At 37.3% G+C, this 17,810-nt stretch overlaps 1 protein-coding gene across 2 annotated transcripts in view; it reads left to right on the top strand.

Annotated features, from left to right (window-relative positions):
* The window catches only part of STIM2 (stromal interaction molecule 2), a 63,583-nt gene extending 47,234 nt beyond the window's left edge, over nucleotides 1-16,349 (top strand). Inside the window, exons 4-13 of one of the 2 annotated variants that reach the window (XM_059469751.1) lie at nucleotides 5,934-6,045; nucleotides 6,694-6,809; nucleotides 8,021-8,198; nucleotides 9,099-9,276; nucleotides 9,851-10,018; nucleotides 10,211-10,311; nucleotides 10,557-10,795; nucleotides 14,064-14,265; nucleotides 14,539-14,687; nucleotides 15,077-15,349. In XM_059469751.1, the coding sequence (XP_059325734.1) occupies nucleotides 5,934-6,045; nucleotides 6,694-6,809; nucleotides 8,021-8,198; nucleotides 9,099-9,276; nucleotides 9,851-10,018; nucleotides 10,211-10,311; nucleotides 10,557-10,795; nucleotides 14,064-14,265; nucleotides 14,539-14,687; nucleotides 15,077-15,114 (1,481 nt within the window). In that variant the 3' untranslated portion in view covers nucleotides 15,115-15,349. Of the gene's footprint in view, nucleotides 1-5,933; nucleotides 6,046-6,693; nucleotides 6,810-8,020; nucleotides 8,199-9,098; nucleotides 9,277-9,850; nucleotides 10,019-10,210; nucleotides 10,312-10,556; nucleotides 10,796-14,063; nucleotides 14,266-14,538; nucleotides 14,688-15,076 lie in introns of both variants that reach the window. The other variant, XM_059469750.1, reaches the window with a different exon arrangement.
* The last annotated feature ends 1,461 nt before the right edge of the window (nucleotides 16,350-17,810 follow it).

Raw genomic sequence — 17,810 nt, 5'->3', positions numbered from 1 at the left:
TATTGTATTGTTGCTCTTATTGTTCATTTTCTTATCTCATTGCTGTTTCCAGTAAATTGTTCCTATCTCGATTTGTGATCTTTACCCTTTGTGCCTCCAATTGGAGGGGGAGGGGAAACTGCACATGTTTGTAAAAGGACTGCTAAATTTGAGAATACCTAAACCACAGCTTGCTCTAATGGTGAGCATAGAGAGATCTAAAACTTGGTATGGGTCAAACAACTGAAAGTAAGAGCAGGAGGGGAATGAATCCAGGAATATGGCATTGGTTCATTCTGCTAATGCAGGAAGTCACTTAACTGCACTCTGAGGTAATGCATGGAGCGTTTGGAATGTTGTAAATTTTCTGTTTTAACCAGTAACTTTTGGCCTTATCTCTTCAAATATTCCTTAAATACTTACTCACTGAAGATCCTGTTCCCTGAAAGTATTGCAACTAAATTATCCGAAAAAATTATTTCCTCAAAACTGTAGGTGTAAGTCACGAGTAAGTGTTAAAAATTTAGGCTACAGTGATTCTAGAAGTATAGTTCATCTGTTGTGTATATCTTTATTCCAGTGTTCTTGAATGTAGTGAGTAAGACTCAAAAGACTTGGAGAGGAATGTCTCATCCCATTGTGTCTGCTTATAGTGGCTTTACTTTTATATCTTGCTGAGAGAACTAAAATTGCACCAGAGGGAGACCTTTAGAATGAGACTCCTGAGCAGTGTTACCAGTGGTCTGATGACTGTTAGAAAGCATGAAGCCCCTCAGAAAATGAACTACTTTAATTTGATTTTAGGTAACATGGAATATGTTGCCATTCCTTTATATGTTTTAGGAATTTTTGATTTATTTGTTTTTATGTGCCACTAGTTTACAGCAATTTGACTACATTAAATAAGAGGATGGAAGGTAGTGTAAATGATAGTATCAGTAATTTGAGACTTTTAACCAATCTGCTGAGCTATCTGTGTGAGAATTGCTAACTCTATTGCTCCTGACAGTATATACAGAAACATCTTCAGGGTCTACTGCTGCGTAGTTTATGCTGAGTAGAATTTGCCTATTCTTTGCCATAAAGCTTGCTTTATGTGGATGTTTGTCTTAAATATTTGTCAAATAGCTCAGAGGTGTTTTTGTTTAACATATTGGTGGTGCAAGACAGATAAGATGTGAGGGAAGAAAGCAAAAAAATGTCATTGCTGTTTGATGTCTCCTTTTAGGACTAAGGAAAGTAGAGGTTGCTTTTAAATAATTGAAAAGGATTTTATACACTGAATGTAACACTGAGGATTGGCTGCATTCAAAGCTCTAAAAATTGCCTAATAAAACAAGGGGCTTCAAAATACTGCTTTTTTGTATTTCTGGCACTGGGCAGGTTTTTGATGTCCCTGCCTGGTGCAGAATCCTTAAGGCATAGTCTAGGCTGGTGCAAATTAAAGGAAGTTCAAGGATGTTACAGGTTTTACCTGCATGGCAGGAGTAATATCATAGCTTGAATCAGCATCTAGCCTCTTGTTGCTGTGTTGCCACTCAGTTTAAAGGACTCCTTTGGTACTAAAAAAGACTATAATTTAATTTAGCTTAGTTAGAATGTGCTTTTTATGACCTTTGAATTTTTTAAAATCTAATTCTACAGACTGCTCTGTTTAGAGGAGTGACTATGAACTATCATAGCTGTTTAAAATGTAGAAAACACTTCTCTCTGAGAGTCTTCTGACTTCTATTACTGTTACTTTTCTTTCAATATAAATGCCTGTGTATGTGCTTGTTGGATGGTATTCTTTGTCTCCTAAATAAGCAGTATTATACATGTACTACAGAGTCTTTCAGCTATTCACAAGTAACAAACTTAATAGCTACTGTTAGGTTAATATCAAAGGTGTAGTATTTTTTCTGCAAAGGCCTTGAAGAGGTAGTAGTTTTGAGTGTGGAAAAGGGGACAGATGAACATTTGTTCATCTGTTCATCAGTATTTATTGATGTCTGAATAGCAGTCTTTGTACAATTATCTCTGGAGGTTCTCTCACTCAGTGGCACCTGCTGTCTCTCTTTGCCCCTGTAATGGGCTGTGGTTGTGTGAATTTGCTCTCTGAAGAGCAGGGTGTAGGTATTTAGTCTCAGTAGCAAGAGGGCTGTAAAATCAGTCCAGAGCCTTCAGCTGGGTGGTTCTCTGACCTGTCTCAGTGAGTAGGGCTGGATGCTGCATCCTTAGTGATGCAGAATTGTCCCTTGGGACTTGATTTTGTAGCCAAGTAAAGACTGTTCATAAATGCTTGGCTATTGTCAGACTTAATTTGAATCCTATCAAAACCTAGTTGCTACAAACAACTTAAAAAAAAAAAGTTTTTTTTTTTACCATTATGGCATATTTGAGCTTTAATGTATAGTATCTCCTATGGACTGCCCTATAATACAAAAAAACCTTCTTGCCTTCTATGTGTACCTTTTTTCCCTTTTAATTCTCTTTCCCTCTTGTAGAAAACAGGAGGTGAACTAAAGTCTGGTACATTATTTGTTAGGGTAAAAAGCTACAAAAATGGCTCTATATTTGGATGTGTGATCACCTGTTGTATTCTGATGTACTACTGCACAAGTGTTCTTGCAGCAACTGGGAATAAACTGCATACCACAAACATGTTGTGGTTGCCTTGCTCTCTAATCATTTGCTGTCTCAGGTTTTAAATATCTGGAGGTTGGAAATGAATGCAAGCAGGGCTTGGCTAAGGATGAGTTAGTTACATAATGCTGCATACTGCTGATGTTACTGCTGAAGGTCCTAGAAACTAAGTTTTGAATCCTTTTGTGTGATACGATAAATTTAACATGATGATAAATGTAACACAAGAAACTGATAAATAGACTGATCTTTTAATTACTATGGGTTAATAATGAGAAACTTTCATACAGGCCCAGTTAAAGCTACTTTTGCTGTCTTCACCTTCAGGTATGATGGTAGAAGAGTTGAAAAGAAGTAGAAAAAAAACCCCAAAACTCAAACTTGTGGTTGAATAAAATAGCTGATGGAGGGCTAGAGACTGAGTACTGCTCTTCTATACCTGCCTGCCCAAAATATGTTGCTGACATCCTCTCTCTGAAGGTATCTCTTTGTAAAAAGAGTTGTGAGAGAGAAGAATGTTATAATTACTCTGTAATGCTAAATGCATTTAACTTACAGTAATTGTGGATTGTTACTCTGCTGTCTGAAGTATACTGCTTTCTTTTGTGGTGATAAATTAAGTAAAAATTACAGCCTCAGCTAATTGGTGTGAATTGGCACCTTCTAATTGGCAGTGCTGATCAAGATGAGTTTCAGCTGCCTTGCTTGCCCTTCAGTGCACCTGGTCCTGGTGAATATCACACTTGCCTCGTGTCATGTTTCAGTGCTGCTTGTGGAGAAGGGCCAGTTTGCTTTTCAGTACTTTATGCTGTTGCAGAACAAACATATCTGTATGTCATGAAGTCTTAGTGGAGACAAGTCAGGTAATATTCCTGACCAACACATGGTGTATGGAAGTTAACAACAAAAAGAAGCAGTCTGAATGTTTTCACTGATTGATAGCATAGGAAAGTAAGAACAGTGTAGTTTAGAGTCTGAGTCCACCTGCAAAATTTGGGGATCTGGGGGCACTGACACTGGACTTCTGTGAATGAAGAATTAGTTTACATAATAAATCTAAATTTCTTGCAAAATATGTATGTGAAAAGAGATTCAGATGTTGACATCTCAGAGTAAGAGATGACAATATATATTCATAGCTTAAATGGTTGAGTGGTCAGTTAAAGGACACAACACAAATAAAGAAGTAATTGATATTATTTTTAATAAATGAGTAACAGTGTAAGAGTACAGAGAGTACAAGTTTCAGTTCTAGTTTAGGATAGACTGTGGTTACTTCTTTTTGCAGTTTCTGTACTAATGGACGTATCTGATACAGTGACAATAATGAATAATAAAGTGCTTTTTCCAGAGTGTAACTGATCTGTCTGGGAAAATTTCATGGATAGTCTATGAAGAAAACATCACACCAGTCTAAGCAGTGCAACAGATGTGATTTGCTCTATGGTAAACCACTTAAATGTGTAGCTAATTTCTTTCAGGATAATATGTTTAGTCTTACCACTGGATTATAGAAACCTATAAATTTATGTAAAATTTGGCAGAGTGTCTACAAAATTCTTTCATCAGTAGAAGTGAAAAGTCTCAATGGTATTTTTAACCCTTGCCCATGATTTACAAACTCAGTGAATTGTGTGACTTCTGAAATGGAGTGTTCTGTAGAGTCAGTGATAGTCTGTAGTGTGCAGTGGCTGTTTTAGGTGGCTTTTTCTCATGTCACAACAAAACAATGCTTTTACTTTGGATCAGTCATGAACATATTTCTAGAATGCAGTTAAGGTGATATCTTTCTGGAGGATTTTACCACTCTTTTGATACTTGTAATGACCAGCCAAATGACTTTGAATGATTTGTAAATTGGATTGCTTATTATTCACATAACAGTGTTAAGAGTTTTTGCAATTGGGAAACTACTTATTTATAAATGGAGCCCAGATATTTTGCATAAAATCTTAGAGTAATGTGGTAAATTGTAATATTGTAATATGACAAAACCAAGTGTGTGTCAAATCAATACCTGACTGTAGCTTACAGGGACAGAAGGAAATGGGACAGCAGACTGGGGACGTTGTGTAGCCATTCATATGGATAGATTACAAGAGATTTGTACCGAGTTTGTTTTTGAAGCTGTGAGTCTGTGAAATGTGTTCTGTCTCCACCTATCAGGAATGATAATAATCCTAAAATGTTTAAGCTTATTTTGCAGCTGTGCTAGTGTAGACAAGAGACCTAGAAGTCCTTATTTCATTTACAGTGTGAACTGAAATATGAATTTGAACTCATAAAAATTTCCATTGCATGCAGCTTTACCTGTCAAGCTTTCAGCAGTGCTTCCTAAAGGATTATTGGCAAAAGTCACCACTGAGAATGTGTCCTATCATCTGTGCCTAGCACGGTCACATGAAGGTAGTGCTAGATAGAGAAATGTTCAAAAAACCCTCAATTTTTCATTTGAATACATGTCTGTCCAGAAAGAGACCATCCCTGTTTCTTTCCTATGCAGACAGACTTTTGCAGACTATAAATGGAGTGAACAATTTCCCTTCAGTTTTGTCAGTGAAGCTGCAAACTGCAGCAGCTGCTCTGTAAGGGACAGAAATGTGATTTTTTTTTTTTTTGTAGTATCTGTGGGTAGTATTTTCTTAGCACATCTGTAGCTATGAATGTTTATGTAGAGTGTTGCTGTTATTAAGGAAAATTGTTAATTATTCTCTACATTTTTAGTATTTTTTCGTAAAGTATTTTTGCATATCATTCCACTTTTCTTGGACATGTTTGAGAGAGATTTAATAGTTTTCCTGTTACATTCCTTCTGTCTTTTGGTGTTTTCTTTCAGTCTCCTCTCTCCTTCTCTTGTCAGCTCCCATTTTGTGGTTAGAAAGCATAAGCCTCTAAGAAACAAGTTCTTAAGGCATCATCCTGGGGAAGATCTTGGTACATTGCCTCAAATGGTTACAGCACCAGCTGATGTGTGTTTAGTTCTGCAAGGGTAGTGAGGACAAAGGGGGTGGAATCAGTGTAAGGAGTTGAAAGTCACAAGATGCTGTCCTGATTGAAACTAAAGCAAAAGACTCAATTGTTCTGTGAAAGTTTTAGTAAAGAAATACTTCTATTGGTTCCATGCTTGTTTATTTCTAGTTTGCCTAGGCTTTCACAGGGGAGCATGTAATGAAAAAGGTAAAATGCCAGAAACACCTTGGTAATGCTAATTTTTCTGGAATTATATTTGCCTAAGCTCTTCTGGTTATTGTAACCTGCTTTTCTACTGCTTGTCTTCTAAGCTGTTGATTCTTTAGTAAAAACCTAAGGTAATTGAATTCTTCTTTCAGTTCATAACTGGACTCAAGAGGACACTCTTCAGTGGCTCTCAGATTTTGTTGAATTGCCCCAATATGAAAAGAATTTTAGAGACAGCAATGTCAATGGAACAACACTTCCCAGGTAAATATATCTTCTGGATTAGTTTCAGATAATTCTCCATAGGTTGCTACATTAGTTTAAATGGTAGGAACAACTATGTGAACCTAAACTCAAACAAGGTACAGTCAAATGCAGGAAAAGAGAAGTGTCCTTGCAGTTTTGAAGAGGTGGCTGCAGTTTTTTTTCTGCCAGAATATTTCAAAATACAACTTCCCTAAAAGTTTTATTTCTTTCTGTGGGCCTTATCAAAGGTCACATAATTCTATGTGGTAGCAAACTTCCTTTTGAACATCTTCTGATTTATTGTATGGGTATATAGTGCTATGGAACTCTAAAATACCTTTACTGGAGCATAAATACCACACCTGAGCATTGCATGTATTTAGGAGTTGGTGTCACAAGTCTGTGAATATACCTTTAACTGTGCAGAATGGGTTTATTTAATGATTTTTTTCCAAAAAGAAAAGAATAGTTAAATGACTTTATTTTCTTTTTTTGCCACATGCTGATATGCATTTCTATAGCATTACTGCTGTATTGTATTTCTCACTCTTAATTGCATAGCTGTAATCTGTGTAACTGTGGGAAATGCTACTGATGTCTTTTTTGCATAGAGTGATTTTGAATATAGTTTATGGAATAGGTAACATTTTGTCTTGTCATTAACAGGATAGCAGTAAATGAACATGCTTTCATGATCTCTCACTTGAAAATAATTGACCGGAGTCACAGACAGAAGCTTCAGCTTAAAGCCTTGGATGTTGTTTTGTTTGGACCTCTCACTCGTTAGTAACTTTTTGGAGTTTTTTTCTTATCTCTTGATTGTAGGAATTCAACAGAGCATATTTTCCATGACACTTGATAGTGTAGATAGGACAGCTTATCTGTTTTGTGGATGTGCTGAGGGATTGCTTGGCATGCGTTGTGGAACTCTGCAATGAATTAAAAAAAGTTATTTAGGTGCTGTGAGCAGAACAAAGGTTCACTTCTGTGCATAAGATCATGTAGAAATTTTAGTATAAGCCCACTTGACAGATGGGTGTTGGCTTTTGTGTCACAAGAAGTGTCCTCTAAATATTTTTGACTGTTTAAATTGCATTTATGGCTAAGGTTACATGCATTTCTCAGTTAGCTTGGACAGTACAGCTGGGATGCCGAAATGAGAGGGGATGACTTTCCCCAAGAAGAAAAAATGAGATGGTGATGCAAATCCAACACCTGTGTTTTGTGCATACCTGAGTTTAGGTGCAGTTAAATTTAATGCAGGAGTTCCACATCTGGCCCATTTTACCATATGCAGCCATGTCCATAGCTCATCACCAGCGCTCTGCACGCCTGCTTGTACACAGTTACAGCTCTGCTCTGGTGCTGTGCATGTCAGGTGCTCCTGAACTACTCAGGCCAGATCTGAGCTGGAGTCACTTTGTGTTAGACCTTTAATGCTCACAGAAACTGTCTTTACAGAGGTGCAAGTGACTTTAAAATTTGTACTAACAAAGATGTATTATGTGAATCTTGAATTTGATAATTTGACAATCCAACTTTTAAAAAGTGCTGATGTTACCATTTTGATTTTTCCCAAGTGCATTTTTAACTCAGCATAAGGTATTTAAGAGGGTGCAGACTGGAAAGAACTTGCTCAAATCTAATTACACCTCCTACTGGCCTGATGCAGTGCAATTGTGGAACTCTATTTTAACTCTAAATAAAGGTACTGAGTATGTACTGTGAAGGGGTTTAGTAAGCTTTTCTCAGTCTAATGAATGTTTTAGTATAGATGAAGTAAATTGTATTAGAGCAGACCTGCTTATGTTGTATGAAAATGCTGTGGAATACATTTGAAAGATAGTTGTTGAAAGTGGTTTGAGGTAAATGAGCTAGAATTCTGTTTAGCATTAGGTTCTGTCACCTTTTAGGCTGGGGAGAGGTGGGGGAAGGCCTTAATCTGTTGTCTGTATCAATGAACTAGTTAATGATGGTGTTGTTCTCTGCACAGGTCCCCCTCACAACTGGATGAAGGATTTTATATTAACAGTTTCTATAGTTATTGGTTTTGGAGGCTGCTGGTTTGCATATACACAGAACAGAACCTCAAGAGAACATATCACAAAAATGATGAAGGACTTAGAAAGTCTCCAAACAGCAGAGCAAAGTCTTCTTGACTTGCAGGAAAGGTATAAAACCTAAAAGAAAAAAAAAAAAAGTTGTCCTTTTGTTTTGAGGTTAAACATAAATGCAGATCCTTTACAGTCTTAAGTTTTTTGCATTAACTGCCTTTGGATTGTGTTCTTCCCTTTGTATGGCAATTGTGATTTCAGTGGTGCTGATTTCTTGGGTAGAGATTGCTCCTGGATATTTTAGCAGGCAATACAAACTTGTGGATGAAGGTAGAGAATAGTGGCTGAGTTTTTCCTACAGATTTACATGTATGTATTGTTGTTTTCATATAATTACAGTTTATTTTAAATAGTTACATACATGGGAATGAGAACACCTTTTTCTCTTTTTAAGCTTTCAAGATTGAAACAGACCTGAGCTGTTTAGTTTCTATTGCATATATAGCAGTGTGAAAGCTGATAGTCTGTGGTGCACCTGTAACACAGTTGTCTATAGAGATTTGTATTTTGATACTACACTTTTAATGACAGTTCACTTAAAAGTTTGGGTATTTTGCCTGGCATGGATATCACGTTGTGTGATGTAATTGCTGCTGATTCATGAAGCTTGCAGAGTCTTTATTATCACAGAGTGGTTGAGGTTGGAAGAGACTTCTGGAGTTCATCTTGTCCAGCCCCTCCTGCTCAAGCAGGTCCATCTAGAACAGGTTGCCTAGGACCATGTGCAGGTGGCTTCTGAATATGTCCAAGGATGGAGACTCTACCACCTCTCTGGGCAACCTGTGCCAGTGTTCAGTCACTCTCATGGTGAAAGTGTTTCCTGATGTTCAGATGGAACTTCATGTGCTTTGGTTTGTGCCCATTGCCCTGTTGCTGGATGCATTTTGTTATCCTGAGGACTACAACTTTTAACAAATATGCTGTATATTTTCTCATATTTTTTGTTCAATTCTGAAGGCTTGAGAAGGCACAAGAAGAGAATAGAAACGTTGCTGTTGAAAAGCAAAATCTGGAGCGCAAAATGATGGATGAGATCAATGATGCAAAACGTGAAGCTCATCGCCTCAGGGAATTGAGAGAGGGAGCTGAATGTGAGCTCAGCAGGCTCAAATATGCAGAGGAAGAGTTAGTACAGGTACCTGCCAGCTGTTAATAAATGTAGTGTTGACTTTATATTGGTCCTAGTTTTATTAGATCCTCAGTAGTGTTTAAAACAGCATTCCCCAAATGCTGGATTTGAATGGAAAAATTCTAAGAGTTCTTAATGATTGTCTGTCAGTCATGCCATTATCTAGTAAAATAATCCTGAAAATATTAGAAGCTGTAAACTTTGTATATTAGCTTATCATAATATTTTGGGATTCACAGAAAAAAAATACACAAAAGCTCTTTTTATCTTGTTGTTAGAAGAGAGAGAGTAGCTTTGTTTCATCTGAGCAGCAATAAACTTGGATTTGTTGTACTAAAAAAATTATCATCTTACAAAAATATTTAAACTTTGAATTAGGGACTATATAACATTGGAAAAAATATGGAAGGTCATATGCTAGATTTCAGAGCTGCCAGATCTGCATACCTGACAACAACCAGCACACACCAAAACTCTGTCAAGCTTTGCTATTTTGCTGTGGGCTATAAAGGTGCTTATAGTTCACCTGTTAGTTCTAATGATACTTTTGGTGACACTTTCATTTCTTCTTGATTGCTAGGTTCGTATGGCTTTAAAAAAGGCTGAGAAGGAGTTTGAGTTGAGAAGTAATTGGTCTGTTCCTGAAGCTTTGCAGAAGTGGCTTCAGTTAACACACGAAGTTGAAGTACAATATTACAATATCAAAAGACAGCATGCAGAAATGCAATTAGCAATTGCTAAAGATGAGGTAATAAATTATTCTTCAGCTACTTAATTTTTCTGATTTGTTGCTAGAGATATGAAATAGTAAACACAAAGCAGATAAGCATTTGTGTTTTTTCTCTGAATTGTTGTTTGCTACATGTCAATATTGCTAATGTTTTGTCATCTGTTAAGTATATTACTAGTTTTATGCATTTCACTTTACTTTGCTTTTTAGGCAGAAAAGATAAAAAAGAAGAGAAGCACTGTATTTGGAACACTACATGTTGCTCACAGCTCCTCCCTGGATGAAGTGGACCATAAAATTCTTGAAGCAAAGTAAGAGGGTTACTGGGACAGGATGCATATTCTTTTGTGATTATTTGCTTCTGGAACAGAACTCCCGGAGAGTTACGGAATTGAGTGTCTTAGTGGTTTTGCACTTTACAAAAGCAATTTAAAAAATACTAAAATGTGAATATTTCAACAGCTGTAATGGTTCTTCTGGTATGCTGGAATGAATGTGTTGCTTTGCTTTATCAATAAGTACAGTGTATATAATTTTAATATGTGCCTTTTTTCAGGAAAGCACTCTCTGAGTTGACGACGTGTTTGCGGGAGCGTCTTTATCGATGGCAGCAGATTGAGAAGATTTGTGGGTTTCAAATCGCACACAATTCTGGGCTACCAAGCTTGACCTCCTCTCTCTACTCTGATCACAGCTGGGTAGTTATGCCTCGAGTTTCCATTCCTCCCTACCCAATTGCAGGGGGAGTTGATGACTTAGATGAAGACACTCCTCCAATAGTTTCACAGTTTCATGGTAAGTGATGAGCTCAGTAAAAAGACAGGGGAAAAGTTGTGAGACATGGGATTTTCAAGTCAGGTGGGAGAAGAGTACTGAAATCAAACAGGATTAGATCAAAGTCAAAAAGACCAAAATTCTCTGTAGGATTTCAGATACTAGCTCCAGTGAGACTTAAATGGCAAAGTTTTGCAGTAAAGATAGCATGAAGAAAAAGCCTCTCATTTGTTTCAGTGGGGGAGTGGGGCAAATTCAGCTACGGTTTTGAAAGTGGTTGTCAACCTTGGATTGCTACTTAAACAAAAGTTTGTAATGAATAATGCTGAGTTTGTTAGCTCAGATGGAAGGGATGAGGTTAGTCCAGGGTTCCTTGAGCTATGAGAAAGATCACATCCTTTGGGAGGCCGCATGCTACATAGCCTTGTGCACATTCTTTAGTGATTGGAACAAAATCCTGTTGTTGTTCAAGGGAGGCTTTCAGACGGAATGTTTGTGTTTGGATACAGTGGGTTGGTTGTTTGAGTGTCTGTCGGAGAGGCAGAGTTCTGGAGGGAGAGAAGTCCAGCTTTGGTTAAACTATGATCAGAAGAAATACACTGGGGATTCAGACCACCCTTGCATCATGAGTCATTGTGTCAGAACAAGAACCTGCTTCATGGAGCTCGTGATTAACTGGATTCCAGAGGCAAATCGAAAAGATGAGCTCCCATGCAGTTATTCAAACAAGCTGTTTGAAGCTGAGGAATGAGTGGGAAGGAAAACTGTCATGTGGCTACATTTTTCTTCCAGGGCTGGGATTCTCAGAAGAAATTCAAACTGTATTTTAAAATAGCATAAGGTCGCCACTTTGCTGGCTTTACTTAGTATGCCTTGGACACTGGTTTTTCTTCTTAATGTACCAACCTTTTTTTCTGCAGACCACAGTGAAAAGTTCATTAATCCTCTTGCAACTTACTGCAAGTTCTGATCACTTTTAAGGAATACTGTTTCTCTAGTTGTCTTCAGTGCAAATACTTTGATTTAAACCCTAGCAACAAATTTATTGGAGACCCAATGAAATATGGATTCCTAGAGTTAAGCATCCAGTTCTGTATTGAGAAGCCTGTGGTCTGATTTCAAAATGAAGAGCTCCATTTATTGTCGTGATTTTCCAGATGGTCTAAAATGACAACACTTGGATATGTGTAAAAAACTTCACACTTGTGAGTTTTTTTAGTCACTCTTCTCATTTAACTCTTGCTTAGAAGTGAAGCCAGAGAAGAAAGTGCAGTTGATTCAAAGGAATTACGATTAGAAAAGGACTGTACTGTTTGTAAGAGCATACTTAGCTGAAACTTTACTGTATGAGGAAAATATGCTAAATGATCTGTTGTTGAAACTAGTGTTGAGGAGTCAAATTATTGTAGGTTAGTTCAGTAAATACTGAATTATTCCCATCCTTTAGACAAAAATAACAAATACACCGAGGAAGGACAGAAGCATAATGGCTTGTCTTGGTCATGAGGCTTCAGGCAAAATGCCCTGTGCAGGAGGTCACTTAAGAAAGGGGCTATTTCCATCACTGGATCTAAAGGACTGGGATATTGCCTGGCCCCAGCATCCTTTGGACTCATAAACAAAATTTGAAATGACAAAATTTGAAGTCTGTTGGACAGGCTTCTTTGTGCCAGAGCAATTGCGTTGATAGGCTTATATGGTGTCAAGTAATAGAGCTGTTTGGTCAATCTCAAGTTGAAGAACAAAAATGGATTGAGAAATAGTGTCTGACACTGGAAAAAAGTCCTTACAGCTGGAAGGTAGTAGTGAAACTTCTATTTTTCCATTGACTCATTAGGATTCAGCTGGTTCGTTGATTTAGTGAGCTTCATTTGCTCTGGAAAATTCTACATGTTCAATTGTCATAGCTGAATTCTTCATATCCCTGTGTATATACACCTACAAAGGATCAAAATGCTTGTTACTTCTCTGAAAATTCACCAATGGTGCAGTCTTGGTTTGTTTTTTTGTTTGTTTGTTTTTGTTTTTTTTTTTTATTTTTATGCCAGTAAGTAGGATGGTATCTGATTTACCTGGACCTGTAGCAAGATTTCCTAAAGAGATTCTTACTCTCTTATCTCAGTTCACATTTGCTCTTTGAGGATTTTTTTTTTGTAATTACACAAGATGATTTTTGAGCTCCTAACGTGCTTTTATGGTCAGTAGTTTAGTAAGTAACTGCACCTTTTAGTAAGTACTGTTTAGATTTCCTGTACTAAAAGAGAGTGGACTACTTGTCCTTTTCTGAGATTCTAGGAAGGGAAACTGTAGCTTATATGATGATAAACTGGCATTGCAGAAAATAAAATGTATTGTGTCAGGCTAGACATCCTTGTCTACAGAAAAAATTGAAGGGATTTTTAGCGTGTTGTGGTTGTTAAACAATTTTGAACACCAGTAAAGGTCTGGTGTATCTTACATAAGCAGTGTTGCATTCCATGGGACAGTTTGAGGAGGGGTGTGAAAATCCTGGGACTTGTAACAGCTAGCCTGGAAAGAGGTCTGTAGTTTTTTTTCTGTACAAGTATTGCTGCCTAATAATCTTTTGAAGGAGTAATTGGATTAGGAACATTTGAGTTTATCACTTCCTGTTGGGTACTTTGCTGATGAAGTCTTGCGTGGCCGTCTCCACCCATTCTTAGTATTTTTACTTCCAGAAATTCATAGTTAGCCTGGCAACAGACAATGTTATCTAAAAGAAAGTTCTTGATCTTAAAGTTAGGCTGAATTATGTATTTTCTGTCAAGTTGTGTAAATGAAATTGGTCTTCTCTATCTAGCCTATTTTTCAAGTAGTGTAGTGTGTAGCAGTTGGCTGTTTGGTTAGTCGTACCTACATTGCAAAACTTTTACAATTTTCTAACCTCCAAATCACCACACAAAATACAGGACATTGTGTAACATACTAATTTCAGCACCGCTGTTTTTAGTTTATGAAGGATTGGGAGTTTCAGTAGAATCTTTCTTTTTGTTCTCAAGAGAGCACAGTGAGCCAGAGCTTTGGTGTACTTGGTCAGGGTAGTATTTGGCAGGCACAAAATCTCTGCAGTTGCATCTTGATTAGCTGCTTCATCTAACTGTAGAACGTATGAGGTGTGTCAGTCTTTGTTCCTCTGAAACTGTCAAGCAATGTCAAAGTTGTTTAAAAGTCACTGTCACCGAAGCAGATACCTGCTACTTAGTCTTCAGAGTAGATACTGTTAACATCAATGTCACTTGGAGGGTTTTGGTTTGCTTTTTCTCTGCCTCAGGGTCCATTCTAAAAGCTCCCAGCACTCTGGCAAGAAGCAGTAGCTTGTGTAGATCAAGACGCAGTGTTGTGCCATCATCTCCACAGTCGCAGCACGCTCTGCACTCCCCTGACCCTGACATCCTCTCTGTGTCGAGCTGCCCAGCTCTCTATCGAACTGAAGAGGAGGAGGAAGCCATTTACTTCTCTGCTGATAAACAATGGTACGGAGATTAGCAAACAGCACTTGCAACTCTTGATAGGATTATTGAGACTAACAGTTTAGAATTAGAGGTTAAACCAAGCCAAAAGTTAAAGTAATCTGTAGGATAATATAAATTAATATAGTCTACGCGGAGCAGAGAGTTCTTGTCTGGTATGTGTATGTAAATAGCTAGCATGTCATGTACAGTTAAGTAATGTTACAATCCAGGGTGCACTGAACTAACCCTGATTCTCCATTACAATATGTTACTGGCTCTTACATCTGAAACTAGGATCAAAAGCAATGTCAGCTACTGGGCGAAGAGGAGATGGATGGTAACACAATTCTTACAGCATGTTGAGCGTGTACCTACTCTTGTTACATGGCCTCATAGGAAAAGGTTAAATTCCTTTTGGAAGGAGCAAATGAGCTTGTTGAAAGGTAGGGACACTTGTCCTGAAGAAACTTTTTGTATATGATAGGCTTAAATCTCCTTCTTTCATTTCATAACTTTTCCGACTTCACGTGCCAGAAAGATAGCCTTTGTTCTTTGAAGTGAAATACAAATGACTATTTCTGGGCGGATGCTGCTGCTCACAAAAGCAAGATTGCACAAACTAATTCCCTTAAGTTTAGATAATAAAATGATGTAATGCAAGTTGTAACTTAAAATGTTTAACTTAATTTTTTTTTTGTTTAATTAACTACTAAGGAAAACTGTGGGTGGTGCTTTTAGACTAATGTTATTGATTCTGAATTAATTTCCTTTTTAACTCTATGAAGACAATTGTAGTTTCATTATGTTTTCTTTTCTCTCTGCTCTGACTCAGGGAAGTACAGGAAACAGGTTCGGAATGTGACTCCTTAAATTCATCCATTGGAAGAAAACAGTCTCCTCCAGCAAGTCTTGAGATGTACCAGACAATTTCTCCTCAGAAAGTATCACCAGAAGAATTCTCACTGGAGGAATCATCTACGGGAGACTCCTCTTCTCTGACTGCAGATGTTTCTAGGGGCTCTCCTGACTGTGTAGGCATGGCAGAAACTAAGAGCATGATCTTTAGTCCTGCAAGCAAAGTTTATAATGGAATCCTGGAGAAGTCTTGCAGCATGAACCAACTTTCAACTGGGATCCCCGTCCCAAAGCCTCGTCACACCTCGTGCTCCTCGACTGGCAGTGACAGCAAACCCAGCCATGAAGCTGCTTCTGTCCCCAGGATAAGCAGCATCCCACAGGACCTCTACCAGAATGGTGAAAAAAATAAAAAGCCATCAAAAATAAAAAACCTCTTTAAGAAGAAGTGTAAGTGAGGTGGGCAGAAGAGAACCTATAGTAATATTATGAGAACTCCATTTTTTAAATCTTTAGGAATGTAATTCCATTTGAGCATCCCAGAGTGGATGCCCCAATGGAATACTCTGTAGGTCACCTATATTTAATGACTGTACTGTCAACGGTTGTGCCAGCTGTCAATGACAAATCATTAAAACGTTCAGACAGTTTACATTCATTTCTGCCTATTTATTTCTTTATTTTTTTAGGTTGTCTTTTTCAGCTTTTTTTTTTTTACTTTGATTTGTTGAGCTTTTTAAAGTTTATTCATAAACCCTTTTTAAGCCACTCTGGACTCCTAAGCTTTAATGGACTAGTAAGCCTTCCTGGGCTTGCCAAAGTTTCTTGTTTACTGGAGCATCTTCCTATCTTTCCATAGAAATAGGACATTTATCTCCTGGACTTTAAGGAAAATAAAAGAAGTAGAACTAAATGAATTGCACTACTATTTTACAGACTGGAACAGTCTCTGCAAGTGAAACTGAAAGACTTGTATTTGACTGAGAAGATGAATCTTTTCACTTTTAGATCTTTTGGGGTTTTTAAGTAAAATTTAGCATTTCTAATTGACTTGATTTCTGGAAATGGAAATGTCATGCTTTTATTATGGGAAGCTTTGTTAGATGCATTTATTATTAGAATGGTTCAAGTCCTGCTGTAAAGATCATTTTTTTCCCAGGACTTTCACTGTGATTTTAATTCACTGCAGGCTGTATGAGAAACAAACAAAAAAAAAAAAGAAAAAAAGAAAAAAAAAAGAAAATAGTAAATTACCAAGAGAACAGGCTCTTGATTCCTTATGCAAGATGGTTGTGAAACTTCACTGAAGACTGAAAAAATTCACCTCTCAAAATGAGGAGGGGGAATAGTAGCTTTTGTTTACAGATTGACAGACAATGGACATTTGGGTTGTGAAAGTTTGTACTGTGGTAAAGATAATAAATTGGAAACATTATTGTGCTTGGGAATGTTCCAATTCCAGCTGATGCTTGTTTCAGACATGTTTCAGAGGTCCTGTTAATTGGAAGCTGTCGTAGACTACATTGCTTATGCTTACTGCTGTGTATAAGTTATTATATTTTTTGAATTAGTTATTATTGTCTTAATGTCCTCCTTTTGTAAGATTTCATACACTTTATTTTTGTATAGTTTGAAGATTTAGCTGTTCAGAGATGTCTGAAGTAAATGGTATAATTTTATAATGCATACTGTTATACTAACTCATAATTTTAGATATAAAGATAGATATAAAGGTGAGATGACTGCTTCAGATAAAAGAAATTTTTGTGAAGCTTTTTTAGGGAGAGGTGAAATTACTGTGAGATAACAAGGAAGCCTTCTTAGGGTAGCAGTAGCTAGGTGTTCAAAACCATATTTTTATTTTTTTTTAAACAGTTGGAGACAAGAAATATATGGCTTAAGCAACAGTGCCTTTTATTCAGTTTGAAAATATTAATATACTGAGCAGGAATTTCTTCTGAGGTACATTCCAAGGAAATACCTCCTGCTCTAGTCAGCAGAAGCAATTTAGCCAGTGATGACTAAACAGTCTCAGATCTTCCACAGGGGTGTTCTCATTGCCTCAGTAGCAGGTGCCACCGCCAGGGACTTGTGACTGGGGGCTCACTTCTTGCCACTATGTATGTGATGTACTGTGTGACAGAATTACTCACAGACTGCCTACATTTTTTCTAGTAAGGAGCCTTCAAAACCTGTAGCTAATTGAAATCAAATGATATGTGTCTTTTCTATCATTTTCTATTTAGGTTTCACTGTACATACCCAATGTGTTTGTTCTCTCCTCAAGAAGTGGTGGTGATTTTAACAGGTTGACTGTGATTAGTGACATGGCTGAAAGAGAAGGGTTATAAAATGGGGTGGAGACCTTGCATTTGCAAGTACTATACATGTCCTGGTACCTTGGTTAATTCCTTAAGAGAACAGAAATAATCCAGAGTTCTGTTGTCTAACAGAGACTGATTGTAGGCCATCTATGCAGAAAATCATGGGACAAATCAATTATTTGATAAAGTTTGGTGAAGAAAAAATTAGTGGAATAGAAAATAATGAGAACATAATATTGTTCCAATATTCTCTGAATCATCAGATTGACCAGCTGTAGCTTCAAAATAAAGCAATTGCAAGGTAGCAATGGTCTCTTTGAACAAAGATTGTGCACTCTGTACATGGCAGACAGCAAAAAGCAGTGATGAAAAAAGACTTGTGCCGAA

The sequence above is a fragment of the Ammospiza nelsoni genome, chromosome 4 (assembly GCF_027579445.1).
Source record: "Ammospiza nelsoni isolate bAmmNel1 chromosome 4, bAmmNel1.pri, whole genome shotgun sequence".
Lineage (NCBI taxonomy): Eukaryota > Metazoa > Chordata > Aves > Passeriformes > Passerellidae > Ammospiza > Ammospiza nelsoni.
This window is presented reverse-complemented; position numbering and strand designations above follow the sequence as displayed.